This window comes from Lepus europaeus, chromosome 20 (assembly GCF_033115175.1).
Source record: "Lepus europaeus isolate LE1 chromosome 20, mLepTim1.pri, whole genome shotgun sequence".
Classification (NCBI taxonomy): Eukaryota; Metazoa; Chordata; class Mammalia; order Lagomorpha; family Leporidae; genus Lepus; species Lepus europaeus.
In genome coordinates, this window is record NC_084846.1 from 6,971,830 (window position 1) to 6,996,213 (window position 24,384).

At 71.6% G+C, this 24,384-nt stretch overlaps 2 protein-coding genes across 5 annotated transcripts in view; one reads left to right on the forward strand and one right to left on the reverse strand.

Moving 5' to 3' along the window:
- Positions 1 to 6,715: 6,715 nt before the first annotated feature.
- MAP1S (microtubule associated protein 1S) lies at positions 6,716 to 15,127 on the reverse strand. The gene is made up of 7 exons (XM_062179448.1): positions 15,004 to 15,127; positions 14,042 to 14,143; positions 13,096 to 13,178; positions 11,981 to 12,121; positions 9,313 to 11,623; positions 7,165 to 7,400; positions 6,716 to 6,921 (listed from the first exon to the last, which is right to left on the reverse strand). Exons 1-7 carry the CDS (start codon positions 15,125 to 15,127, stop codon positions 6,766 to 6,768), a joined length of 3,153 nt encoding a protein of 1,050 aa, XP_062035432.1. The 3' UTR covers positions 6,716 to 6,765.
- A 4,018-nt stretch (positions 15,128 to 19,145) lies between these two features.
- The window catches only part of UNC13A (unc-13 homolog A), a 37,164-nt gene continuing 31,925 nt past the window's right edge, over positions 19,146 to 24,384 (forward strand). For all 4 annotated transcript variants that reach the window (XM_062178050.1, XM_062178048.1, XM_062178051.1 and 1 more), the window contains exon 1: positions 19,146 to 19,167. In XM_062178050.1, the coding sequence (XP_062034034.1) occupies positions 19,146 to 19,167 (22 nt within the window). The remainder of the gene's footprint in view (positions 19,168 to 24,384) is intronic.

Genomic DNA, 24,384 nt, shown 5'->3' on the forward strand with positions numbered 1-24,384 from the left:
TCCACGCCGGGCGGCGCCTGTGGGGACCGGGGGTCAGGGGAGCGAGGGTTGGTCGTGGGGCATTCAGGACCCCCCCCAGCTGACCCCGCCCCCAGGGGGCCCTGTAGCTCTGGTGCTCCATCCCCGCCCACGCTCACCCTCCTTGTCACTGTCCAGCTCCTGGCCTCAGTTTCCCCATCTGGAAAATAAGACGGGGGGGCGCTTGGGGGGTCCAGCGGTGGCGGGGCCCCGGGGGGTCCTGCGGGGACTGGCGGTGAGGGTCCGGCGGGGCAGGGCCCCCGGGGTCCGGGCACGCAGGCTCAGCGCAGGGCGGGTGCTGTCACCCGAGCCCCCGGGTCTCATCCATAATTCAGCCCCGCGGCAGCTGGGAGCCTGGGAGGCGCGATTGCCGGGATGGGGGTGGGGGTGGGGGTGTGGGCAGGGGTCCCCGCAGGGCGGGCGCTGAGCAGGACCAGGGCTAGGCTGCCCCGCCCCCGCCACCAGCCCCGGCCCCGGCTCCAGGTCGGGGCTGGACAGAGACCGCGCTGGCCCTGTGTGGTCAGGGCTTTATCGGACAGAGATGAGGACGAGGGGAGGCTACGCTGGGGAGGGGGTGTGGGGAGTGGGGTTTTGGAGTACGACTAGGAGTTCAGCAGCCCCCACACAGCTCCTGGGGAAACCTGGTCTGGAGCCGGGGGCTCTGACACCCAAGGGGGGGCGGTGAGCTTCGCCCCGGGGCCTCTCTGACCTCAGGAGCCACCCAGATGGTTCTGCTGGGGCCACGCAGCTCCCGCGGGGCCCCCTCCGGGCCCCGCCCCCCACCCCAGCACAGAGCTCAGGGCGCTCTGGACCCGCCCCGGAAGTGACACCTGCGCCTTCTCCCCAGCCAGGGCCCCAGGCCCGGGGTGGGGGGGCCTCTTTCCCGACCCCACCGGGGCGCAGGGGGCGATGCTGGGAAGCCCTGGGCCAGGGCCACACTCACCGGACAGGGCTCGGGCACGCGGAGCCGGGACCCCCCCAGACCCAGCCGTCGGTGTGCGGCCCCCGCGAGGCCTCCGGCTTCCGTCGTGTGGGTCGGCCGTTGGGGGACAGGAAGCCGCCGCGCCGCGCCCCCAGCGCCCAGCACTCCGCCCACGGCACCCCGCACCCCGCGCCCCGCCCCCGACCTTCGCCAGCGCCTTGGGTGCTGGGAGAGCCTGGGACGCCCCTGTGCCCGCGACCCCGCCCCCACGTGCCCGGGTCGCAAGCTGGGGCCCCTGCACCTGCTCTGCCCACGCGCTCAAGTGCGGCTGGGGCCGGGGGTCGAGGGACAGGAACCGAGGCGGCCCTGGACCTGCGGACGCAGCTCCTCCCCCGCCCCGGCCCGGGGGTCTCCCTCCCAGCCCGGGCCCCTCGGGCTTTGCCGGCGCTGAGGTCCCGGCCCGGGGCATCCGGGGTCACGCGGAGGAGTTCCTGCTCCGGGCAGGAAGCCCGCCCGGCCGGCCCAGTGACCCCGTTTAGGGAGCCGGGAGGCTGTAATTAACGCTCAGGCCAGATGAGCCCATTCCACAGAGGCACACACCGAGGCCGGGAGGTCATGGCCGCACACAGGCACAGCTAGGCGCGCCTCTGGGGTGCTGGACTCCCGGCGCAGGGCTCGCCCGAGGGCCAGCGTCTGCACTGACCCCGAGCCCTGGCCCCTCCCACTCAGGACCTGGCCCGGAACCGGTTCTCCCCTCAACCAGCCCCCGCGCGTGGGCGCCGGAATGTGGGTCAGGGCGTGCCCCGGACAGCTCCGACAGGGAGGCCAGGGCGGCTAAGCCCCTGTCCTGGGCCACAGGACTCCCAGCCCCCGCCCCCGCCCCGTCAGCCCACTCTCCAGGCCGACACACTGAGGCCCGAGGCCGGCCAGGCAGCGTCGAGGGTCCCCCAACCCCACGGCCCCAACCACCCCCAGCGTCACTGGTGTTTGGACAGAATGAGATCCCAGCGAGAGACGGGTGGGGGGTGGGCTCCCAGCTGTGCCGCGCACGCCGCAGCCCCCAGTCTCAGCACAGAGGAACCCAAGGCCCAGGGAAGGTGCCCTCCCCTGCCCAAGGTCACGGGCGAGCCAGGCCCCCAGGGCGGCCGGGGCAGGCAGCCCGGGGGGGGGGGTCTGAGGCTGGGGGGACTCCCGGTTCGCACCCCCACCCCGGCCCCCGGACCAGGCCCCCACCCCGGCCAGCACCCCCCACCCCGACCCCAGCCCGCACCCTGGTCCCTGGCCTGCATTCCGGCCCCCCCGCCCCCACCCCAGCAGAACGCCGGTTTCCCGCGTTTATCTCCATCCCCGCCAACCGATGCTCGCAGACCCCCTCCCCGATAACAGGGCTCCCCCACCCCCCAGTCCAGGCTTCTGGCTGGGCCTGGCGGCCGCCTGCCATACACAGGACCCCTCAGGGACCCTTCCCCCGGAATGCCAACCTCGGGGTCCGGCGCCGAGGGCCCCGCCCCAGCCCACCCTGGCAGCGCGGGCCTGGGAGTGCACGGCCTAGAGGCGGGGACCGGGGTCAGGGCGCGTGGGGTGCTCGTCGGGGTCCCTGGGGGTCTGAGGGCCGGAGACCGAACGCGGGACATTGAGAAGCTAGGGGCTCGGCTCGGACACGCAGGGCTACGGCCAGAAGCGAGCGGCGCCCCCATGTTTGCAGCACCCCCAGAAGCCAGGCTTAGAATAAAGGGATGTGGGAGGGGTCTCGCGTCACGGCCGTCCCCCGCCCTGAGCGCTGCGGGTCTCCGCCAGGAGGCGGGGGGCTTGGGAATGGACCCGCGCCGCACCCCCCTGGGGACCCCCCCCCCGTGGCCGGCGCCCCAGGCTGGGACGCCCCCTGCAAAGCCCCGCGCCCGCCGCCCCGCGCCCGCAGCCTCGGCTCCAGGCGCGGTGTGCGCGCGGGCCCGGCCCGGCCTGGGGCGCCGCGGGCCCCCGGGGCCGGCACTCACCTCCGAGCCCGCCCGGCCCCGCGCCCGCCGCCACCTGCGGCTCCGTCGCGGACACCCGAGCCCGCCCTCCCTCCCTGCGCGGCTGCGGCCGCCGTCTGGCTCCGCCCCCTGGGCGTGGCCCGCAGAGACCCCGCCCCGCGATGGCGCCCGGAGCCAGGGGCGGGCTCTGCCGGCCTCGCGCGCGGATTGGCTGAGCTGGAGACTGGCGCCTTTCAATCTCCCCCTGGACACCGACGTGCGCGCGCGCACCCCCCGCCACCCGCAGTTCATTTGCATAATTTAAAGAGACAGCAGCGCTCCTGCCAACCCGAGACCCGGTGGGAGAGTGGTGATGACTGGCAGTTCTCTGACCAAGGCCCACTGGGCGCCCCCTGTCGGCCTTTGCGGGGAGCAGCACGGGCCCCTCCGGGCCAGGAGCTCTGAGCCCCGGAGAAGGTCAGGGAGGCCGAACAATTTTTTTTTAATTATTATTAATTTTTGTTTACTTAAGACAGAGAAAGAGAGAGAGAACGTCCATCCGCTGGGTCGTTCCCCATGTGGTCACAACGGCCAGGGCTGGGCCAGGCCGGAGCCAGGAGCTCTATCCGGGTCTCCCACGCAGGTGCAGGGCCCCAGCGCTCGAGCCGTCACTGCTGCCTCGTGGGGTGCGCAAGCGCAGAGAGCTGGCGTCCAGCACAGAGGCAGGACTCGAACCCAGGCTCCTGATGTGTGATGCGGGTGTCCACGCGGCACCCAGGGAAGCCCCGGACCGCAAACACATCTTCCAGTTCCGTAGTTTTTCCCATGAGTGTCTGGAAGGGTCCTTACCCATACACACCTGTTGTTAACCGGATTCTCCCGGGACTCCAGAGCCACAGCCCTGGGCCCTGTCCTCACCCCTCCACTGCCTCCAGGGAGCCCTCCGTGTGCCGCCCACCACCCCTGCCCTCACCCCTCCGAGACCCCAGGGAGCCCCCTCTGCGCCGCTCACCGCCCCCTGGCAGGCTGGGCCTGGACAGTGACGGAGGCCCAGGCCGAGGCTGCTGGGCGAGGTCTCCCAGGCAGGGCCGGCAGCAGGTGCACCTGTGTCTGGCGCCCCTGGGGCCGAGCTGGGGGGCGGGGCCGGATAAACAGTCCGCGGGCGCCCCCTGGAGGCCGGCCGCCGTCCTTTTCCTGACGAGGTCTTAGGGCACAGGCCAGTCCCCGAGCACCTGCTGTGTGCCGCCGGGCGCCATGGTCCTCGGAGGCCCAGCCGCGAACCCCAGAGAGCAGGCGCGGCTCCCCGGGGCCCACCATGGGAGGGATAGAGACACCACACACACACACACACACACACACGCACACGATAACGCACACACGGTTGGGGGGGGCCGGCGGGGCCGCATCGAGGAAAGGCGTGCGCGAGCGCCACCTGCCGGTGGGCACAGCGATGTGTTCCAGGGGCTGCACCAGCAGGGCTGGGAGCGGTGCTAAGGAGGCGCGGAGGGCTTCCAAGCGCCCCACCTGGATCCCTCCGCCCTCAAGTCTCCCCCCAGGCTCACGCCCTGGCTCCTCAGCCCTTTAAGGGTCAAGTTTCCCGCCGCCGCCCCCGCGCAGCCGCACCGCCCGCCCTCCGCCTCCTCTGGAAGTTTCTATAGCATCGGGCTCCTCTCGGTTCCTCTTGCAGTGCAGACCGCTGCCCCCCGCCGCACCCCCCAGCAGGCTCTTGCCGGCGGCCCTGGCTGCGTCCGCCACGTGGTGGCCAACGGCGGCCCGCGGGCCCGGCAGGTGCTGGGCCAGGGACGGATGGAGGGAGGGCGGAGGTCGCGGCCAAGGTCGGGCGCGCACTGGGCTCCTGCACCTGCTCCAGGGCCCCCAGGTGCATCGCGGCCGCGGAGATATTTTTAGTACAAGCCCCAGCGGAGGGGGCAGAGGCTGGGCCGAGCAGCTGCCAGGAGGGACTTGGTGTGTGTGGGGGGAGACAGAGAGAAAGAGAGAGGGAGGGAGGGAGGGAGAGAGAGACAGAGGAGGGGGGAGAGAGAGAGAGAGAGAGACAGAGAGAGAGAGAGAGAGGGAGAGAGAGAGAGAGAGAGAGAGGTCTCCCATCTGCTAGCTCATTCCCGAAATGGCCCCAACAGCCAGCGCTGGGCTGGGCCACAGCCAGGAGCCAGGAGCTCCACCCGGGTCTCCCATGTGGGTGCAGGGGCCCAGGGACTTGGGCCGCCTTCCACTGCCTCCCCAGGCCACAGCAGAGAGCTGGACCGGAAGCGGACCGAGCGTGCGGCCAGGGGTGACAGGTGCTTCTGGGCCTCCTAGAGCGCAGCCCAGACGCCTGCTCCGCGAGCTGGCGACGCTCCCGTGATGCCAATTAAGACGGCCAAGGGCAGGCACTAGCGCAGCTGTTAGGATGCAGGGCGGCCCCTGAGCACTCGCACCCCGCGTGGGAGACCCGGGTGGGTCCCCCGGCTCCCGGCGCAGCCCTGGGGGCCACAGGCAGCTGCGGAGGACGGGGTGAGGTGAGCGGCCGCCCTCGGCTCCGGGACGGCCGGGGCCTGTGTGGCCAGAGCGAGCGGGAGCGGAGGCGACCCCAGGGCCTCCTCCTAGCACCTGAGTCCCAGGCGGGCAGAAGCGAAGGTGGTGGCGAGGAATGGGCGGCTAGAGCCGGGAGAGGGCGCTGGGACGGAGGGCGGAGCCCACGGGAACCAGACCCGGCCTCGGAGACGTGCGGGCCGGGCTGAAGGCATTCGGACAAGTCTACCGCTGACCGTGTCTCCAATTTTTAATACATTATGTGAGAGGGAGCTGCAACAGCCAGGGCCGGGCCAGGCGGGGCCAGCATGGCCGCCTCCTAGGCCCTCAGCAGGGAGCTGAGCCGGCAGCGGGGGTTGGGGGTGGGGCCCGGACTCCTCCGGACCTGGCCGGGGCTGCCCAGCAGGGCCTTGACCACCGCGCCACACGACCTGGCCCCGCCAGCTCGGATTTTGAGGATGAGGGCATCTGGCGCAGGCGCACCAGGAACGGGGAAGTGAAATCTGCGAGGGCGGGGCCTGGCCGTGGTGGCCACTGGGGGGGACCTGCTCCGGACTGGGCCAGGGGGCGGGGTCCCCGAGGCTTCCGACGGAGGGGCAGAGACCAGACAGATGGGGGGCCCAGGCAAGGGCCCAGCACTGTACCGCAAAGGGCCATACCGCAGCAAACTTCCCAAGATTTACTGGTTTGGGAGGCGGGGAAGCGGGGGGGGGGGGGGCGCGGGTCTTGCATCCCTCAACACTGCAACAGCCAGGGCTGGGCCAGGAGCTCCATCCGGGTCTCCCACGTGGGGGGGCGGGACCTGGCAGGACCCTCCCCACCCCTGCCCTCCCAGGGTTCGCACGTGCAGGGAGCCGGGTGGGACGTGGAGCAGTTGGATCTCGAACCCAGGTGCTCCAGTTCGGGCTGTGGGAGTCTGGGGGGGCACTGAGCCCACTGCGCCCCCCACAGCGCTGACTGGTTCCCCTGGGGTGCACCTGCCCTGTGGCCGTAAACCCCCCCAGACCTGCTCCCCCTCCTCTGGCTGCCCGCAGAGGTCCACGCCCGGCTGACCCCTGCTGTGTGCCCCCATCCCCACGCCCCACGCCCCAGTCTCCAGTGGAGCCTCTCCCAGCGCCGCTCGCCCGGGGCCCAGAACCCAGCTGGGCTGCCCCCTCCCAACCCCCTCTCGAGGGCCTTGGTCACCACCAAGGGGCGACGGCAGCCCCTCTGTTGTTACAAGGCCTGGGGAGGAGGCCGATGAGGCCTGGGGTCCCGCTGGAAGAAGCGAGTCCAGGCCGGGGTGGGGGTGCGCAGGGGCTTTATTTCCGGGGGCAGGGAGGGGGCGGGGCGTGCGGGGCGGGGCTAGAACTCGACCTTGCAGGCGGGGAAGGCCTCGTCCTGCATGGACACCATGCTGTTGCTGCCCAGCACCGTGACGCCCAGCGCCTGGTGCCGGCCGTGCGTGTCCTCGTACCAGCGGTGCATGGCCGCTGAGTCGAAGGTGGGGATCAGGGTCACCTGCGGGGGGACAGTACACGGTCAGGGCGCCCCCTCCCTCCCGGCCCCGCCCCTGCCGGGAACACAATGTCCGGACCCTGCGAGGCGGAGCAGAGGGGGGATGGGGAGGAGCCCGACCCTCAGGGGTCCCCTCCGCCAGGAAGCCGCCTGTTCCCGCCCCACGAGGGAGTGGCCAGGAGCCCAGGGCAGGGGCCCGGCCAGCTTGGCGTCCCCACGGGGGCCCAGGGCGGGGGCGGCGCGCACCTGCAGCTCGCGGTCCCACCGCTCCTTGCCGGCCAGCAGCGCGTCCAGCACGGCGCGCATCCCCTCCTCCCTGCGCTGGTCCTGGCCGCTGATGACGTAGCAGAGCGCGCGCACGCGCCGGAAGAACTCCTCGTCCACCAGGCGCGCGCCGCTCCCGCTGGGCAGGTAGGCCAGGTCCAGGTAGACTGGGGAGCCGGGTGCGGCGGCGGAGCCACCAGACCGGCTGCCGGCGGGGCCTGCGGGCAGGAAGCGGGTCGGCGGTGAGCGAGGGCGCCCGGGGCTCCAGACCCTCAGCGGGCTCAGCGGGCTCGCCGACCACAACGATCCTTTAGTCAGTCAGCAAATGCCAGGAGCTGAGCCTCAGGGGCCACTCACAGGGTCAGAGAAAGAGAGAAGTCAATCAGGGAGGGCTACCTGGGGGAGGCTGCCTCCCGGAAGTGGACACTGCTGTGTGGCGTCCACCCATCCACTCTGGGGGGAGCGCCAGGCCCGGGAGTCACACGGACCAGGGAGCAGCCCAGCCCCCCCACGCTGATGCGGAGCCGTGGCCTTGGCAGTCACACGGGAAGACCCTAGGAGGTTCCGCCCCTCCACCCCTGGACAAGGCCCTGAACTCCCGACCCCAGGCTGCACCCCCGCCCTGAGGGTGAATAGGCCAAAGGAGGGGCTGGCGCCGGGGCTCAGCGGGTGAAGCCGCTGCCTGCCGTGCGGCATCCCACAGGGGCGCGGGTTCGAGTCCTGGCTACTCCACTTCCAGTCCAGCTCTCTGCTGTGGCCTGGGAAAGCAGTGGAGGACAGCCCGCGTGCTTGAGCCCCTGCACCCTCGTGGGAGACCAGGAAGAAGCTCCTGGCTCCTGGCCTTGGCCTGGCACAGCTCTGGCAGTTGTGGCCATCTGGGGAGTGAACCAGTGGATGGAAGACCTCTCTCCCTCTAACTCTGCATTGCAAATAAATTAGTCTTAAAAAAATGCAAAAAGAGCGATTAAGGTTGGGCCCGCACGTGAGCCCACAGCGACGCACAGACCCGACCAACCCGGGGCGGCCCTGGAGACTGGAGCCTGGACTCACCAGCGGCTCAGGGGCAAAGCGGGGACGTCACTGCCCAGGCTCCTGAGCCACGCACGGCCAGGCCTGGAGCCAGGTCGGCAGGGGGTGGGGGTGGGGTGGGAACAAACACCCACAGGCACAAAGGTGCTGAGTGGAAGAGACACCCCAGAACACCAGCGTCCCGGGTGACGGACGCAGCGAGCCCTGACCCTGGCTGCGGGACGAGGAAGCGACCAGTACAGGGCCGGGACTGGCGCCGGCATCCCACGTGGGCGCCGGTTCAAGTCCCAGCCACTCCACTTCCAGGCCCACTCCCTGCTGTGTCCTGGGAAAGCAGTAGAAGATGGCCCTAGTCCTTGGGCCCCTGCACCTGCGCGAGAGACCCGGATGGAGCTCCTGGCTCCTGCCTGGTCCAATCCCAGCTCCTGTTTGGGTACCGAACCTCTATGCCTTGCAAATAAAAGAAAGCGCGGGAGAAGATGCCGGAAGTCAACACCGCAGTGAGCTGCCCCCGCCCCCTGAGCGTAGGGGCCGCTGTTTAACTAAATAAACAAACCAGAAAATGAACGCCGAGCAGGACACTGGGCGCCCACTGCCCCTGCCCAGCGCCGGTGGGAGCGCACAGCCCCAAGGCTGAGTGACACCTGCTCCGGCCCCGCCACTGGAGGACAGGCGCCCGGGGGTCCCCAGCAGGAGCGCAGCCTGGGCGGCAGGACCCGCACCCCGGGGCGGCACCCACCTTACAGAGAAGGCGGCGCCGACAGCCACGGGAGGACCAAGCCCAGGGCGATGGGTGTAGCTGCCGCATGGGGCGCCGGTCCGGTCCGGCCCAGCCACCGGACACCAGAGCCTCTAGGAGCCCCCGCGGGGCATGGTTTCAAGCGCCTGCCACTCACACGGGGACCGCTTGGGTCGAGACCTGGCGCACGGAGGTCCCGGCCAGGGCCCCCACTCCCGGGACTCTGCCTTTCATCCAAATACAGATTGCCGGGCACCCATGGCAGCCGCCTGTATGCACGAGGTATACAGTCGCTTTCTGGGGCTAACGCCGCGGGAGGACTGACTCTGCGGATGAGGGGCCGCGGGAACGGAGGTACTCACCGGTAGGGGCGCGGGTGGCCGTCTTGGGGGCCGAGGACTTCCTGGCCAGGGGCGCCCGACCTCCCTTGTCGCTGGGCTCGCTGCGGGCGCTGAGCGGCCGGCCGGCGCGCTCCCCGGCCGCCAGCCCCTTGCTCTTGGCGCCGGTCGCGGGTGTGGCCTTGGGCGCGGTGGTGCGGGAGGCTGGCCGGGCCGGGGCCTTGCGCGCGCGGGCCGCGTCCTCCGGCGGCCGGGCCGACCTGGGCGGCAGCGTCTCGGGGTCCACCATGCAGAGGCTGGGTGGGTTGGGCAGCGGCAGCGGCACCTTGAGCGGCTCGGGCAGAGGGTCGCGGCGAGGGCCCGCCCCCAGGCCCTCCGTGTCCTCGTCCGAGTCGGCGGCGCCGGGGGCGGCGGGCAGGGGGTCCGAGTCGGACAGCGTGGGCAGGGACTCGCTGACCGAGGTCGGCGGCGTCTCCTCGGCCCCGGGCGCGCCCGCACGCTCCTGGGAGCGCGCGCTGCTGTCGTTGGAGCTGCCCGGGGAGGGCGCCAGCGGCACAGCCTTGCGGTGCTCGAACTCGCAGGGCGACACGAGGCATAGGTCCACGTCGTGCGGGGAGGCCGAGCGGCGCGCGAGGGGCCCGCGCAGCGGGAGACTCAGCCCCGCCTCGCCCGGCGCGCTGGCCGGCGGCAGCGCCTGCTCAAAGGACACGGACAGCGACTCGTCCACCTCCGTGGAGTGCGGGGAGCCCACCTCCGCGGGCAGCGAGGGCGTGGTCAGCGTGGGCGTGGTCACGGTGGGCGAGGCGTCGGGCCCCGCCTCCCCAGGCCGCAGCGGGCTCAGCGACAGCCGCGCGCTGCCCTCGGCCGGGCTCGCGTGGGTCTCGGCGGGCGAGGGCGTGCGCGGCCGCGGGGAGCCGGCGCTCAAGGGCAGCTCCAGCGGCCTCTCCTCGGGGGCCGCGCTCAGCTCTAGCTCCAGGCTGCTGCTCTCCCGGCTGGGGACGGCGGACGGCGGCGGGGCCGGGGAGGGGCAGGCCGGTGCGGGCGGGGGGCTGCTGGCCTCGCCGCCGCCGCGGGCGCTGTGGGGTCCGTTCTGCAGTGGCTGGGGCGCGTGGGCGGCGCGGCGCGGCTTGGGAGCCGCCTGGGGTGTGGATTTCTTGAGGCCGGGCGCGGCGGAGGCGGCCCGGCGCACCTCCCGGGGCTGGGGCTGCGGCCTGGGGCCCGCGGCCTTGAGGTCCTTCTTGGCGTCTCGGGCGGGCCTGGCGTCCTTCTCCGCCCTGCGCGGGGCCGCCGCGGGGCGCTCCGGGCCGGGCCGGCCGTCGCGGGCGCCCAGGCTCTCCCTGCTGGCGGCGCGCGGCGGCCCGTCCAGGTCCTGAGGCGTCACCACAGGCTCGCGCAGGAAGCCCAGGTGCTGCAGGCGGCCCAGGCCGTCGAGCACGCGGGCGGGCGGCGTGCAGCCCGGGAAGAGCACGCGCACCAGCTTGTCGGCGGGCCCGGCCGGGTGCCACACGAGCAGGGCGCACACGGAGGCGGCGGCCGGCGCGGGCTCGGCGGCGGGCGGGTGCAGCACGTACAGGTCCAGGCGGCCCACGCCCATCTTCTCGAACAGCACCAGCGGCTTGGCCGGCAGCGGCCCGCGGCTCAGTGCCAGCGGCGTCACGCCCAGCTGCGCCAGCAGGCTCAGCGCCTGCTCCGCCTCGTCCACACCGCCCACCAGGCGCGAGGCGGCGGCGCGCGCGTTCAGGAAGACCACGCCCAGCGCGGGCGAGATGAGGCGGCGCAGGCGGTCGTCCCAGGAGCCCGCGGCGCCGCCCGCCGCCGCCCCCTCGCGCCGCTCGGCCAGCTTGCGGCGCAGCAGGCTGTTGAGGCCGGGCAGGCTGTCGGCGCCCGCGTGCGTCACCAGCACGGCGTCCACGCGGTCCAGGTGCCGCACCAGCTTCCAGAAGGTGGCTTTGGGGTTCGAGCCGCCGTTCACCAGCACGGTGAAGCCGTTCACGGCGAAGAAGGCGGCGTCGCCCAGGCCGCCGGGGAACACGTAGCAGCAGGGCCGCGCAAGCCGGAGGAAGCCCCCGGAGGACGGCGGCTCCAGCAGCTCGAAGGGGGACGGCGGCTCCAGCGACTCGGCCAGGTAGTCCAGGAACTCGCGCAGGCCCTCGGAGGCCGGCGGCGGCGGCGGCGGCCCCGGCAGCGGCGGGTTGAGCCGCAGACGCAGCCGCAGCGCCCCCTGGAGGCCCGGCAGCGCGGGGGCCAGCCGCACCCAGTCCCCGAAGGTCGGGCAGGTGACCGTGAGGGTGGCCGGGTCTACAGGCGGCGGCGTGGAGGCCAGGATGTCTTGGATCTGCCGCGGGCGGGGCGGGGGCAGGCGGGCACTGAGAGCCAGGCCTCCTGGGGCTGCTCACCCTCCAGCCAAAACCCGGCCCCATCAGGCCCAGGAAACCCAGGTCCGGCCTCACCAGCTCTGCCCCACCCCCACCCAATACCGCCCTGCTCCAGGGCCTCTGCACCTGCTGCCCCCCCTGTTGCCAAGAGCAGCTCCCACACCCCTCCCCCATCTCCCTGCAGTGCCCACCCGGCCTGGGGGTCCAGGAAGGGCCCCGCTGGGACCGGATTCGGGGCACCATCCCACCCAGGCCCGGTCTCCAGCACAGCACGGGGTAACCACGCCGGCCCAAGAGCTGAGAGGGGCGGGGCCTACCTCTTTGTCTTCCAGGACCTGGAGGAAGTGGTGGGGCGAGAAGCCCCCCGTCTGCAGCAGCAGCTCCCCGGTCTCCTCCAGGCAGGGCCCGGCCAGCACCAGCAGCTTGTGCGGGGCGGGGTCCAGCAGCAGGTTCCGGAGCTGGAGGGGGCGGAGCCGCTGAGGAACTTCTGGGGCGGGGCCTCCACGGAGGGAGCCACCCTCTGGGGGCTGCGCTGCTCAGGGCCTCAGAACTACACACCCGGCCCCCAGCCCCGCACCCGGCCCTGCACCCGGCCCACACTCAGGCCCCCTCCCCCCACCCCGCTGTGGCCCAGCCCCGTGGCCGTGGGGGGTCTGAGTCCGGCTCTGGCTCTGCAGCCCCGGAGGGAGTCGAGGGAGCACGTCAATGGAAGGTTTTTTTCCATGTTGGAAGGCCCAATGGCAGAGAGAGACCGGGGGGGGGGGGAAGGGGGAATCCTGCACCCACCGGGCGACTCCCCGAATGCCCGCAACAGCTGGGCGGGGCCGGGCCGAAGCCAGGAGCTCTGTCCGGTCCGGGTCTCCCCAGGGGTGCAGGACCCGGGCACCTGCATCTCCTGCCGTCCCCAGGGCGTGCTAGCAGGGAGCTGGACCAGAATGGGGGCGGGGCAGACACAGGAAAAGCCCCGGCCTGCCGAACCGGCAACCACACAGGCGCTGGTTTGAGTCCTGGCTGCTCCACTTCCCATCCAGCTCCCTGCCATGGCCTGGGAGATCAGTGGAGGATGGCCCAAGTGCTTGGGCCCCTGCACCCGTGTGGGAGACCCGGATGGAGCTCCTGCCTCCTGGCTTCGGATCGGCGCAGCCCCTGCCGTTGCAGCCACCTGGGGAGTGACCAGCGGATGGAAGACCTCTCTCTCTCTCTCTGTCTCTCCCTATGTAACTGCTTATCAAATAAATCAATCTTACAAAACAAGCAGCGTGTCGAAAGCCTCCCAGGAAGCAGCAGTGGTCTGAGCACGGCCCCAGGGCCCTGTGGTCCTCATCCTTCCGCACAAGCGAGGGCAACCTGAGCGCCCCCCACCACCGCCACCCCAAGGCAGGAGGAGACAGACAGGGCTGGGGGCGGTGTGAGTGCGGACGCCCCGCCCTACCTCATCGCACAGGGACTTGTCCGAGGGGTTCAGGAGCACCAGGGTCTCCAGGGCATCCCCGCGGTGATGCAGGCTGCGCTGGCCTGGGGGGGGGGAGCGAGGGTCAGCGCTTGCGCAAAGGGACCCGGCGCACGGGGGACACCAGGCACTGGTCCGCATACAGCAGAGTGGGCGGGCCAGCCCAAGGGGCGGGGCAGCACTACGAGGGGCGGGGCAGTGCGAGGGGCGGGGCAACGGGGGTTGGCCTGGCGAGGGGGGGTGGGGGGCCGGCCCAAGGGGCGGGACAGTGTGAGGGGCGTGGGAAAGGGGCGGGGCGGCAGAGATGAGCGAGGTGGCGCAAGGGGATGGGTCAGCCCAAGGGGCGGGGCACCACAAAGGGGCGTGGCAAGGGGCTGGGATAGGCCTAGGGATGAAGCATATGAGCCTGGCGAGGGGCGGGGTAGCGGAGTGGGCGGGCCAGTGGGTGGGGCAGCCCGAGAGTGGGCCAGCCCAGAGCCGCTGGTTTTGGGACCCCAGAGCCTGACCTGGCGGCGGGTGGCTGGACAGGCAATGGCCGCGCCCTGGCCGCTGCTGCCCGTGTCAGTCACCCCACCCGGCACGGGCCCCACGCAGGCGGGGTCAGGAAGCCACGGCCGAGACAATGAGACCAGCGGACACTTCCTTCCCCTTGGCTCCGGCCGGGAGCTGACTCAACGGTCTCGCGGCCAGGGGGGACGGGCACAGGAACACAAAGGCGCTCATCCCGGGCCGGCCCCGAATCCCCGAGGATGCTCTCCCAGACTCCCCATCTACCGAGCGCCTACTGTATACTCAGGAAGGACAAGACCCAGCGGGACCTGTGCGCGCTGACCCTCGCCCCGCCGCCCAGAAGCTGTCCCACTGCTGGGCCCGGGCCCCCCCAGGCCCCAGCAGGTTCGCCCGGCGCGCGCGGTGGAGGGCGCCTCACCCTTCACGATGCTGGAGAAGGTAGCCGAGTGCCGGGACACGAAGACCTTGAGCTCCTCGTCCAGGCTGCGGACGCCGCCATCGGCGCCCCAGGACCGGATGCCTGTGGGGCGGGGGGGGGGGGCATCCAGGCAGGAGTTCAGCCCCAGGGCCGGCCCTTCCCCAGCAACGAGCCGCCCACCCTCCCCATGCACCTGCGCCGGGCCTGGCTGGGGGCACTGTCGGGACCAGGGACCGCCCAGCGCTTCTCGGACAAGCGCGGGGGTCAGCCCCGGACCCCACCCCTCCCCCACCCCGAGGACTCAGCTCGGCGCCAGCTGTCGGCGCGGCCTCTCCACCTGTTCCCTGGGGCCGCCCCTCGGAGCGCTCCTGACCTTGGAGCCAGGTCCCCCCCTCAGCCGCGCTACAGCCTGGGAGCCCCCGGGGGCCGCCTGGCTGACCCCGCCCCGTCTTCGCAGCTGAGCCCCCCGCACTTGCCCAGGCCCCAGGCCCCAGGCCCGCGCTGAGGCCCACACGGAAACAAACGCCCTCGCGGTCCGACCCGCCGGTACCGTCGTGCCCCGCGGCCGCAGGTGAACCCCACAGGTGCACCTGTGACTCACCTGCGCTGTGCCAAATCCCCCGGGCGCGCCGCTCCCGCCCACGCCCCAATTAGCAGCTCGGGGTGCAGCGGCACAAAGCGGGCCCCGGGGCGTCCGGCGCGGCCGCGCCTCCTGGGAGCCCCGCCCTCCGCAGGGACGCGACCCCCGCCCGGCCCAGCATCCCGCGCGGGGTGGGGGCAGGGGCGCGCGGGCCCCGCACCCAGGCCCGGGCGGCAGAGCCGGGGCCCGGACACCTAACGGCGAGCGGAGAGCGAGGCCCGGGCCCCCGGAGCTCCCGCAGGGCCTCGGCCGCCCGCGCCGCGGACCCCACCCCCAGCCCGACCCCAGGCCCCGAGCGCGCGCGCCCCCGCGCCGGGCCCACCTCGCTCCAGCTCCTCCAGGACGTAGGCCAAGAGCCCCGGGGACCCGCACTCGCCGCCCACCACGAGCAGCAGCGAGCTGGGCGCCCCCGCCGCCGCGGACCCGGCCGCCGCCGCCGCCGCCATCTTCGCGCCGCCCGGACGCTGGGAGCCGCGCGCCCGGCCCCGCCCCCGGCCCCGCCCCTTAAAGGGGCCGCGCCGGAAGCGCCAAGACCCCTCCCGGAAGTCCCGCCCCGCGCTCGCGGGAGCCCCTCTCGGCCCTTTGGGCCCGCGCGGAGTTGGGTGATGCGGATGTCGAAGGGGTCGGCGGACGTCGGGGTGTCGGCTCTGGGCCGCCTCCGAGAGGAGCAATCATTCATTCATTCATTCAGCAAGCCCTGGCCACATGCCAATCAAAATCCCTGCCCCTGGGAGACACAGCCTGTCACGGGCCCGGCCAAAGCCAAGAGCTCCATCCGGGTCTCCCACGAGGGGGCAGGGGCCCAAGCACTTGGGCCATCTTCCGCTGCTTTCCCAGGCAACAACAGAGAGCTGGATGGGAACTGGAGCAGCCGGGACTCGAACCGGCGCCCGCACGGGACACGGGTGTCTCGACCGAGCAGCTTCACGGAGGCGCCACCAGGGGGCGCTCCCGGCGCCCTCACCGAGCGCTGGGGAGGAAGGCGGAGCCGCAGCGCCGGGTGTCAGTCACGGGGTGGGGGCGGGGCTGGGGTGGGGGTGGGCGTGGGCTCCAGGCTGCCCTGGCCGCCGGGGATGCAGGGCCGCCCGGCCGGCGACAGGGGGCGCCCTCGTCGCTCCATCCAAGCGCGGTCCCAGCAAATCCGATCAACTCCGAGTGGATGAAGGCCCCGGCCCCTCCCCATCCGTCCGCGCCAGATTTGGGGGGACCGGGCCTGGCCGCGGGCGCACACCCAGGCTGCTCCCCAAGCTGGAGCAGGTGCGGCGGCGAGGTTCGCGGAGGCTGAGGGGCGGGCGGGGCGTGGGCTCCAGGCTCTGCCGCACATCATTCATTCATTCACTCACTCAATCCTCCGGCGCCAGCAGCCGGTGGGGTCTCTGTCCTGGCCCCCAAGGAGCGATCCAATGCCCCCAGCCCTGTGGAGTCAGGGCTGGCCTCAAGGGTGACTCTGGGGCTTAGTGGCTTTGTCTGGGGAGCCCGGGAAGGTAGCCTGGACGAAGGGGCACGGGAGCTGGGGTTTTGAGGAGTGCCTAGGAGTCCAGCAGGCAGCGGATGCCTTCATTCACTCAATAAACACGCAGCCAGTTTCCTCTGCTGACATCACCCCAGGCTCAGAGACAGAACCACGGACAGACACTGAGAGGGGCGGAAGTGGAGTGGAGGGTGAAGCGGGATCTGGGGCGCCCCCAGAGCACAGGGAATCCGCACTCGGTGTCTGTGGCCGCCGCCGGCGACGCTGAGACCCGAGCGAGCTCCGCTTCCACTCAGCCCCCCATGGAGACGGCGCAGGTCCTGGGCGCTGCACCTGCGCGGGGACCCGGATGGAGCTCCTGTCCCCGCCCTGGCCCCCCAGCGCCCTCTGCCGCAGTCGTAGACCCCAGGAGCCGGGCTCTCCGCCGTCTCCCTAGGACCCTGGGTGCTTGTCTGACCCGGGCACAGTCGGGGGTGGGGGCTGGGGGCCTCCTGTCAGGGCTCGGAGGGGGGGCTGGGGCAGATCGGGGGCCTGGAGTGTTGCACAGACAGACAGACACGGACAGACACGGACTGACAGATGGACACGCACACGCACATGCGAGCCCCACTGCTTCCCGGATCCCAACCTCGTGCGCCCCCTGCTGGTCAGGCCCGGGACTGCTGTTTTGGAACCCCGCCCCTCGCTTTTGGCCAGGCCAATCCTGCTCCTCTGCCTCCGGTATGTCCCGCCCAGGCCTCGTCTGCTGGACCAATCCAATTGCTCCCTTTTCCCTCTCGGGCCAATCCGGCCCCTTGCCATCATGGGTTTTTTGGTCCCGCGCCCAGGGGCAGTGAGGTCCCCGGAGGCCGCTCTGGGCAGTCCTGTGGGCGAGGAACCCCGGGTGCCCCCAGGATCTCCGGCCCAGCCTCGGGCAGCCCCAGGACTTTTGCACCTGCGCTGCCTGCCGCTCCCGCCCCCGGGAGCCTTCCCCGCACCTGCTGGGGGGGGTCCCTAAGCAGACGCCCCACTCGGCATTTAAAAAATGCTTATTGATTTTTTCTACTTAAAAGGCAAAGTAGGCCGGCGCCGTGGCTTAACAGGCTAATCCTCCGCCTTGCGGCGCCGGCACACCAGGTTCTAGTCCCGGTTGGGGCGCCAGATTCTATCCTGGTTGCCCCTCTTCCAGGCCAGCTCTCTGCTGTGGCCCGGGAAGGCAGTGGAGGATGGCCCAAGTGCTTGGGCCCTGCACCCGCATGGGAGACCAGGAGAAGCACCTGGCTCCTGGCTTCGGATCAGCGAGATGCACCGGCCGCAGCGGCCATTGGAGGGTGAACCAATGGCAAAAAAAGGAAGACCTTTCTCTCTGTCTCTCTCTCACTATCCACTCTGCCTGTCAAAAAATAAAAAAAATTAAAAAAAAAAAAGGCAAAGTAGCAGAGACCCTCCCTGTGCTGGTTCACGCCCCAGTGCCGGCAGCAGCTGGGGGAGGGGCCCATCCGGGGCTCCTGCGTGAGTGGCAGGGCCCCAGCACCTGCTGCCTCCCAGCGTGCGCATGTGCAGTGAGCTGGCGTCGGGAGGCTGAGCCAGGACTCGAACCCGGGCCCCACAGTGCCCTCCCACCGGCACCCGGGGCCCCCACGGCCCCCTCCAGGACAAAGCCCAGGGGTCGCCACGCACGCACTAACGCGGCCACATTGAGAGAGCGCCTGCTGTATACCACCTCGGCCCTCAGCCCCGCGTGCTCACCCGGCCCAGTGCAGCTGCGGATACGGGGAGGGGGCGCCCAGGCCCACCTGCTGACACCCTAGGTGCTGTGCCCATCCCCCACGCCACCCTGCTCCGGTCTCAGGGCCTTTGCACCTGCTGTCGCTGACTTCCAAGCCCCCATTGCTTCTCCCCAAAAGCCCACAACAGCCCGGGCTGGGCCAGGCCGGAGCCAGGAGCTCCATTCGGGTCTCCCAGGCAGGTGCACGGGCCCGGGCACTGGGGCCCTCACTGCTGCCCCAGGGTGCGCATGCGCAGGGAGCTGGCGCCGGGCACCGCAGGCCCTCAGACATGGGCTGTGCACCCCCCATCGCCAGCCGGAATGAGGATGGGGAGCCGGCCCTGGCGGCCATTGCTGCCGGGCAGGGGGCGTGAAGAGCGCGGGGGAGGCGCACAGGGCCCCGGGCGGCTGCAGGGGAGCTGGCCATCGCCTCTCACTCGCCCTGCGCTCAACCCGAACCGGCAGCGGGAGCCCCGCAGCCCCTTGGATCCCCTCGGCTTCTGGATCCTAGGAGGGGCGGGTCTTGGTGTCCCCCCCCCCCAATTCTGCAGACGGGGAAACTGACGCCCGGAGCAGCGGGGGGACCTGCCCAGCGCCCAGGGTATCCAACAGCGGCCTTGCTCCCAGCGAACTCCCCACACACCCTGCGTTTGTTGTCCCGCGCCGGGGATCCGGGGCCCCGTGGGGTTCGGCCCCTGGGCTGTTTAAAGGCCCTGGCCGAACGTGGGGATCAGACTCGCAGGTGCACGTGCAGGGGTGGGGAGTCAGGGAAGACTTCCTGGAAGAGGAGGCGCTCAGACTGGGTGTTCCCGGATGGATAGGAGTTCACCAGTTCTATCCACGCACCCAGGCACCCAGCGTGTGCGCAGCGACCCTCGGGCCGCTCGGGAGGGGACAGGGCAGGGCGCAGACACGGAGAGGCGGGGGCCGACACCAGATCCGGAGCCGCTGCGGGGCCCTGCAGCCGGGGAGACCCCGCCCCGCGCCCGCCTGGCTCTTTAACGCCCCCCCCCCCGCCCGCAGCGCCCCCGCCCCTCCGGCGGCCCCGGCTCCGCCCGCCCGCGCGCCCCGCACCGCGTCAGGAGCTGTCCGCCCCGCCGGTGCTGAAGCAAGATGGCCGGCGGCCGGGCCCCGGCGTGAGCCCCGCGCTGCCGCCCGGCGATGCCCCGGCCCAGCGGCCGCTGACCGCCCGCCCGAGCCGGCCCGCCGCCCCCGGCCCGCCGGAGACCCCGGCCGCCCCGGCGACATGTCGCTGCTCTGCGTCGGAGGTGGGAGGCGCGGCCGCGGGTCGGGGTCCGCGTGGATGCGGCGGGGCGCTTGGGGGGGGATCCGCGTAGACGTGGCTCCTGCTTCGGAGCGGGGTGGGGGGTCCGTGTGGACGCGGCTGGCCGCGGAGGCCCGTGTGGACGAGGCGGGGCGGGAGCGTTCGATCGGGAAGCGGTCTGTGTAGACCGGGTGGTTGGGGAGGGGGCTCCGGGTGGCGGCGGCTGGGCTGGGGGCTGCAGGGCATAGGCGGGAGGGGTCCCGAGGTTTGGGGGGGCTCGGCTGTCCGGTCAGCGCCCCCCAGCCCAGGCGGGAGGCTAAGGACCCCTCCCCGCCCTCGGCCCGGCGGGGACGGCGGCTTGGGGTCTGGGGGCGCCTTTCCCCTTAACTCTCTGGCCTCGCGGTGAGGGCGGGGGGCCGGCCGGGGCCGCCTCTCCCCGCCCGGAGCGGCCGTGTCCACCCGGCCCGTCCTCGCCCGCTTGGGGCTGGAGGGGGGGAGGGGGAGCTATTTTGGGGACAGAAACGGGGCCCACGCCCAAGCCCACGTTTGACGTTGGGGTGGGGGCAGGGAGGGAGGAGCGAGCGGGGCCGACCCCCGCCATCGCCCCACGCAGGACCCGGGCATCCTGGGCACCGCAGCGAGACCTCAGGCTCCGGGAGACCTCGGGCGGCGGGGGTGCGGCAGACGCTCAACTCCTCGGTCTTAGGGACCCGGCCCCCCCACGGCTACTCGATTCCAGACGGCTGGGGTGGGGGGAGGGGGGCGCAGCCTGAGACCCCGGGCTCCGGGAGACCTCGGGCGGCGGGGATGTTAGCGCTGCCGGTGGGGCCCTGTGAGCCCCAGCAGCCGCCTGGACCCCCGGGGTGGGCAGGGCCGGGAGGGAGCCGGGCCCCGCCCCCGCCGCCCCTCCCCCGCCGCCGCCGCTCCATTCACAAACCCAGCCCCGCCCGCCCGCTCCCCGCCGCGCCTGGCCGGGCTGGCGTGGACCCGGGTGTTCTTAAAGGGGCAGGCCCTCCTTCTTCCTTGGAAGTGGGAAGGGGCCCTGAGGTGAAAGGTCAACGCATCCAGCCCCGGGTGTCCGGGCCTGTGGAGTTAGGGGGCCCCCAGATCCCCCCCAATCTAGGCCTCAGCAGGAGGCGGAGGTGGGGGTCCGGACCCCTGCTGACCCCTCCCCCTCTTGCCTAGGACCCGAGCGGGGGGCTCTGGGGCCTGGGGTCCCCCCACCATGGGCGTCCTGGCTCCCTCCCGACCCCCCCAGCCCCCTCGCACCGTTCCCAGTGAGACTTCCCAGCGAGTGGGGGGCGGGGCGGGATCTCGCCCTGGGCCGTGACGCAAGCAGGAGGCTCGGCTGCGGGGGCGGCGTGGGGGGGGCGGAGGTTTCCAGAAACCTGGCCCGGACGCGGGCGGGAGTCGCCGGAGTGGGAGGAGCCGCTGGGAGGGGCCGGCTGGGCGCTGGGCTCGGGGCTGGGGGTCCTGGGGGGGCCGGAGCCTGGGGGCTGGGGGGCTGGGGGCCGCCTGGGGGGCTGAGGAGGGCTGGGGTCCGGAGCCTGGGGGCTGGGGGGGCTGGGGGGGCTGGGGGCCGCCTGGGGGGCTGAGGAGGGCTGGGGGCCTGGAGGCTGGGCTGGGGGGCTGGGGGCGCTTGTGGGGATGGGTGCCGGGCCCGGGCAGTCTGGCAGGAGGGAGAGGGGACGCGTGGGCGGGGTGGGGCAGGAGTAAGGGCGGGGTTTCCGCGTGGGTCTGCCCCTCCCAGCCAGAAGCCCGCCCACGCGCGCCGGTTCCTACACACGCGGTCCAGATGGGTCCTCGAGCGCGCAGGGACGCTCCGCACACACCCCTGCCTGGGGCGGCCCACGCGGCGAGGTGCGCATGCGTGCACACGCGCGCGTCTGCCGCCGCCGCCTCAGGTGTGCGGTGTCAGCAGGTGCACGGCTGGACGGAGCCGCGTGGGTTTCCGCCTGGCCCCGACACCCAGGCCGCCCGAGGCTCCCCTCGCACCCTGACGTTCAGGCGTGGACGCAACGGGGACGGCCACAGCAGAGAGCTGTACCGGAAGTGGAGCAGCCGGGACTCGAGCCCGCTCTGATACAGGGCGCTGGTTGTGGCTTCGCCCACTGGGCCTCGGTCGGTCCTCTCCCCACCCCCAAGCCTTAATCCACTTCCCCATGTGCGTGACTTGAGCACTTCCTGCATGCCAGGCCCTGTGAATCCACAGCCCCCGAGGGGACAGAGTGGGAGGCTGGTGGAAGGGCAGCTGGACGGAGCCCTCCTCCTCCGGGAAGCCTGCCTTGACTTCCCCCGCCCCACTTGCTGCGTCTCGGAGCTGAGCAGAAGGGGTTCAGGGGCACAGCGGGGGCCATGGCGGGGGGGGGGCTCACTTCCCTACCTCCCATCTCCCTTCAGCCTGTCGCTGGCCCCACCCAGCACCGCTGACCCCCACCCCCACCCCAGGAGGTCTCACAGGTCCTCCACTCGAGGTCACTCAGTGCCCCTGCCCCCCTCCCCCCGTGTCGGCCTTTCTCACCTGAAACGCCTCGCCCTTGGCTCATCTTCCAGCTGCAGGCTGCCCAGCGCGTTCACTTCCCCTCCACACCCGGGCTCGAACCCCTAAACCCGCCACCTCCCGTTTCCCCCGCGTTCCCCGCTCATGCCCATCTGTAGAATGGGCACGTTCGCCCGTCTCCGAGCGGCCCCTGCTCCTGCCCCATCCGGCGAGGTGTTTGTCAGGGACTCGGCCCCAGTCCATCGTGGCAGGGGGGGGGGCTCTGAGGTTCCCTCTCCCGCCTCCAACACCACAGGAAACCGGGGCCCAGGAATCCAGTTCTGGACTCTGTGTGCCACACACCGCCCCCATGGCGAGGGCGGAGACACAGGGACTGGGTGGGGGAAGGGAGACGCTGCCCATCTGCTGGTTCCTCCCCCGGTGCCCAAACGGTCCCCGGCTGGGCGGGACAGGGGCCTCCCCTACTGCGACTGCCATCGGGGTGCCCCACGCCATCCGGGGTGCCCCACGTGGCTGCCTCCCCAGGGTGCACATTAGCAAGGCTGGGACTCCAGGAGGGGCCACGCGGTGAGTTGCGCATGCTCCTTCCGGCCCCTGGACCACGTGGAGCAGGGGCGCGCTCAGAGGCATCCCGGGGAGGGGGAGAAGCCTCTCCCCAGCTCCTCGCCCCCACCAGGCAGGTCCTGGCCCAGCGCCCCCCAGGCCAGGGTCCCCCGCAGTGGGAATCCTGGAACCAAGGCTGGGGCGCCCCCAGCACCCGGAGAGGTCATGGCAGCCAGGCCGCGGGCACTGACGCAGAACAGGACAGAGGAGAGGCCAGTCCCCCCTCCCCGCATTCCCCAGATGCAGAAGCTGAGCCCCACCCCCCAGCGCGACCCCTGCCCCAGCCTCCCCGCCTGCCCCTGCCCACTCTGCCACTGGCCGCCTGCACCCACTGGGCCCGGAGCCCTCACGGGATGAAGAGGGGACACCGGCGGCCCGGCACCCTGGGCACGCGTGGGACTCTACACCAGACCTGGTGTGGGGCCGAGGGAGGGGGCAGGAGGCGACGGCGGTGCTGACCACACACTGACCCGCGGGAGGGGACTGGGAGGACGCCTGGCCGCTCTCCCCCCGGGCCCCTACCCGTGGGTCCACCCCAGCCCAGCCCCGCCCCCTTCCTGACCCCGCCCCCGGCCCGTGGTCCCTGTCCTTCTTCTGCCCTGGCCCGTCCCCTGGGCCACGTGTCCACGTGGGGAGGGAGCTCAGACAACCGCGGGATAAGGGGCTGGGGGGGTGGGGACTCGGCTGAGAGCTGGAGGGGGCTGGAGGGAAGGGGCGCTGGCTGGGGCCGGGTCTGCATCCAAGGGAGGGGCCTTGGGGCAGCGAGGATGGAGGAGGCCTGGAAAAGCGGGAGAGAACCCCCGCTAGGTGGGGGTCACACAGCACTGGCCGGCCGCGCTTCCCCCACCACCAACCTGCACCTCAGGGCCCCCGCTCAGGGCTGCGCCTTCAGAGCCGGACCACGCACAGCCGACCTAATGCCTGGTTCACCACAGCCGAAGCTCAGGCCTTTAAGGCCGCTGCCCACGGGGTCACCCATGTGAGGGACAGACAGGACACAGACAGGGCACAGACAGGACACAGGACACAGGGCACAGACAGGACACAGGGCACAGACAGGGCACAGGACACAGACAGGGCACAGACAGGACACACACAGGACACAGACAGGGCACAGACAGGACACAGGACACAGACAGGACACAGACTGGACACAGGACACACACAGGACACACACAGGACACAGGACACACACAGGACACAGGACACACACAGGACACAGACAGGGCACAGACAGGACACAGGACACAGACAGGACACAGGACACACACAGGACACACACAGGGCACAGACAGGACACACACAGGGCACAGACAGGACACAGACAGGACACAGACAGGACACAGGACACAGACAGGGCACAGACAGGACACAGACAGGGCACAGGGCACAGACAGGACACAGACAGGACACAGACAGGGCACAGACAGGACACAGGACACAGGACACAGACAGGGCACAGACAGGACACAGGACACAGACAGGGCACAGAGAGGGCACAGACAGGACACAGACAGGACACAGGACACAGACAGGACACAGGGCACAGACAGGACACAGAGAGGGCACAGACAGGACACAGACAGGACACAGGGCACAGACAGGGCACAGGACACAGACAGGACACAGACAGGGCACAGGGCACAGACAGGGCACAGGACACAGACAGGACACAGGACACAGACAGGGCACAGACAGGGAAGAAACAGGGCATAGACAGGACACAGACAGGACACAGGACACAGGAACCCAGACAGGACACACACAGGACACAAGGCACAGAGAGGGCACAGACAGGACACAGACAGGACACAGACAGGAGACAGACAGGACATAGATAGGACACAGGGCACAGACAGGGCACAGGACACAGACAGGGCACAGACAGGGCACACACAGGACACAGACAGGGCACAGACAGGACACAGGGCACAGACAGGACACAGACAGGACACAGGACACACACAGGGCACAGACAGGACACACACAGGGCACAGACAGGACACAGGACACAGACAGGGCACAGACAGGACACAGACAGGACACAGACAGGACACAGGACACAGTCAGGACACAGACAGGGTACAGACAGGACACAGGGCACAGACAGGACACAGG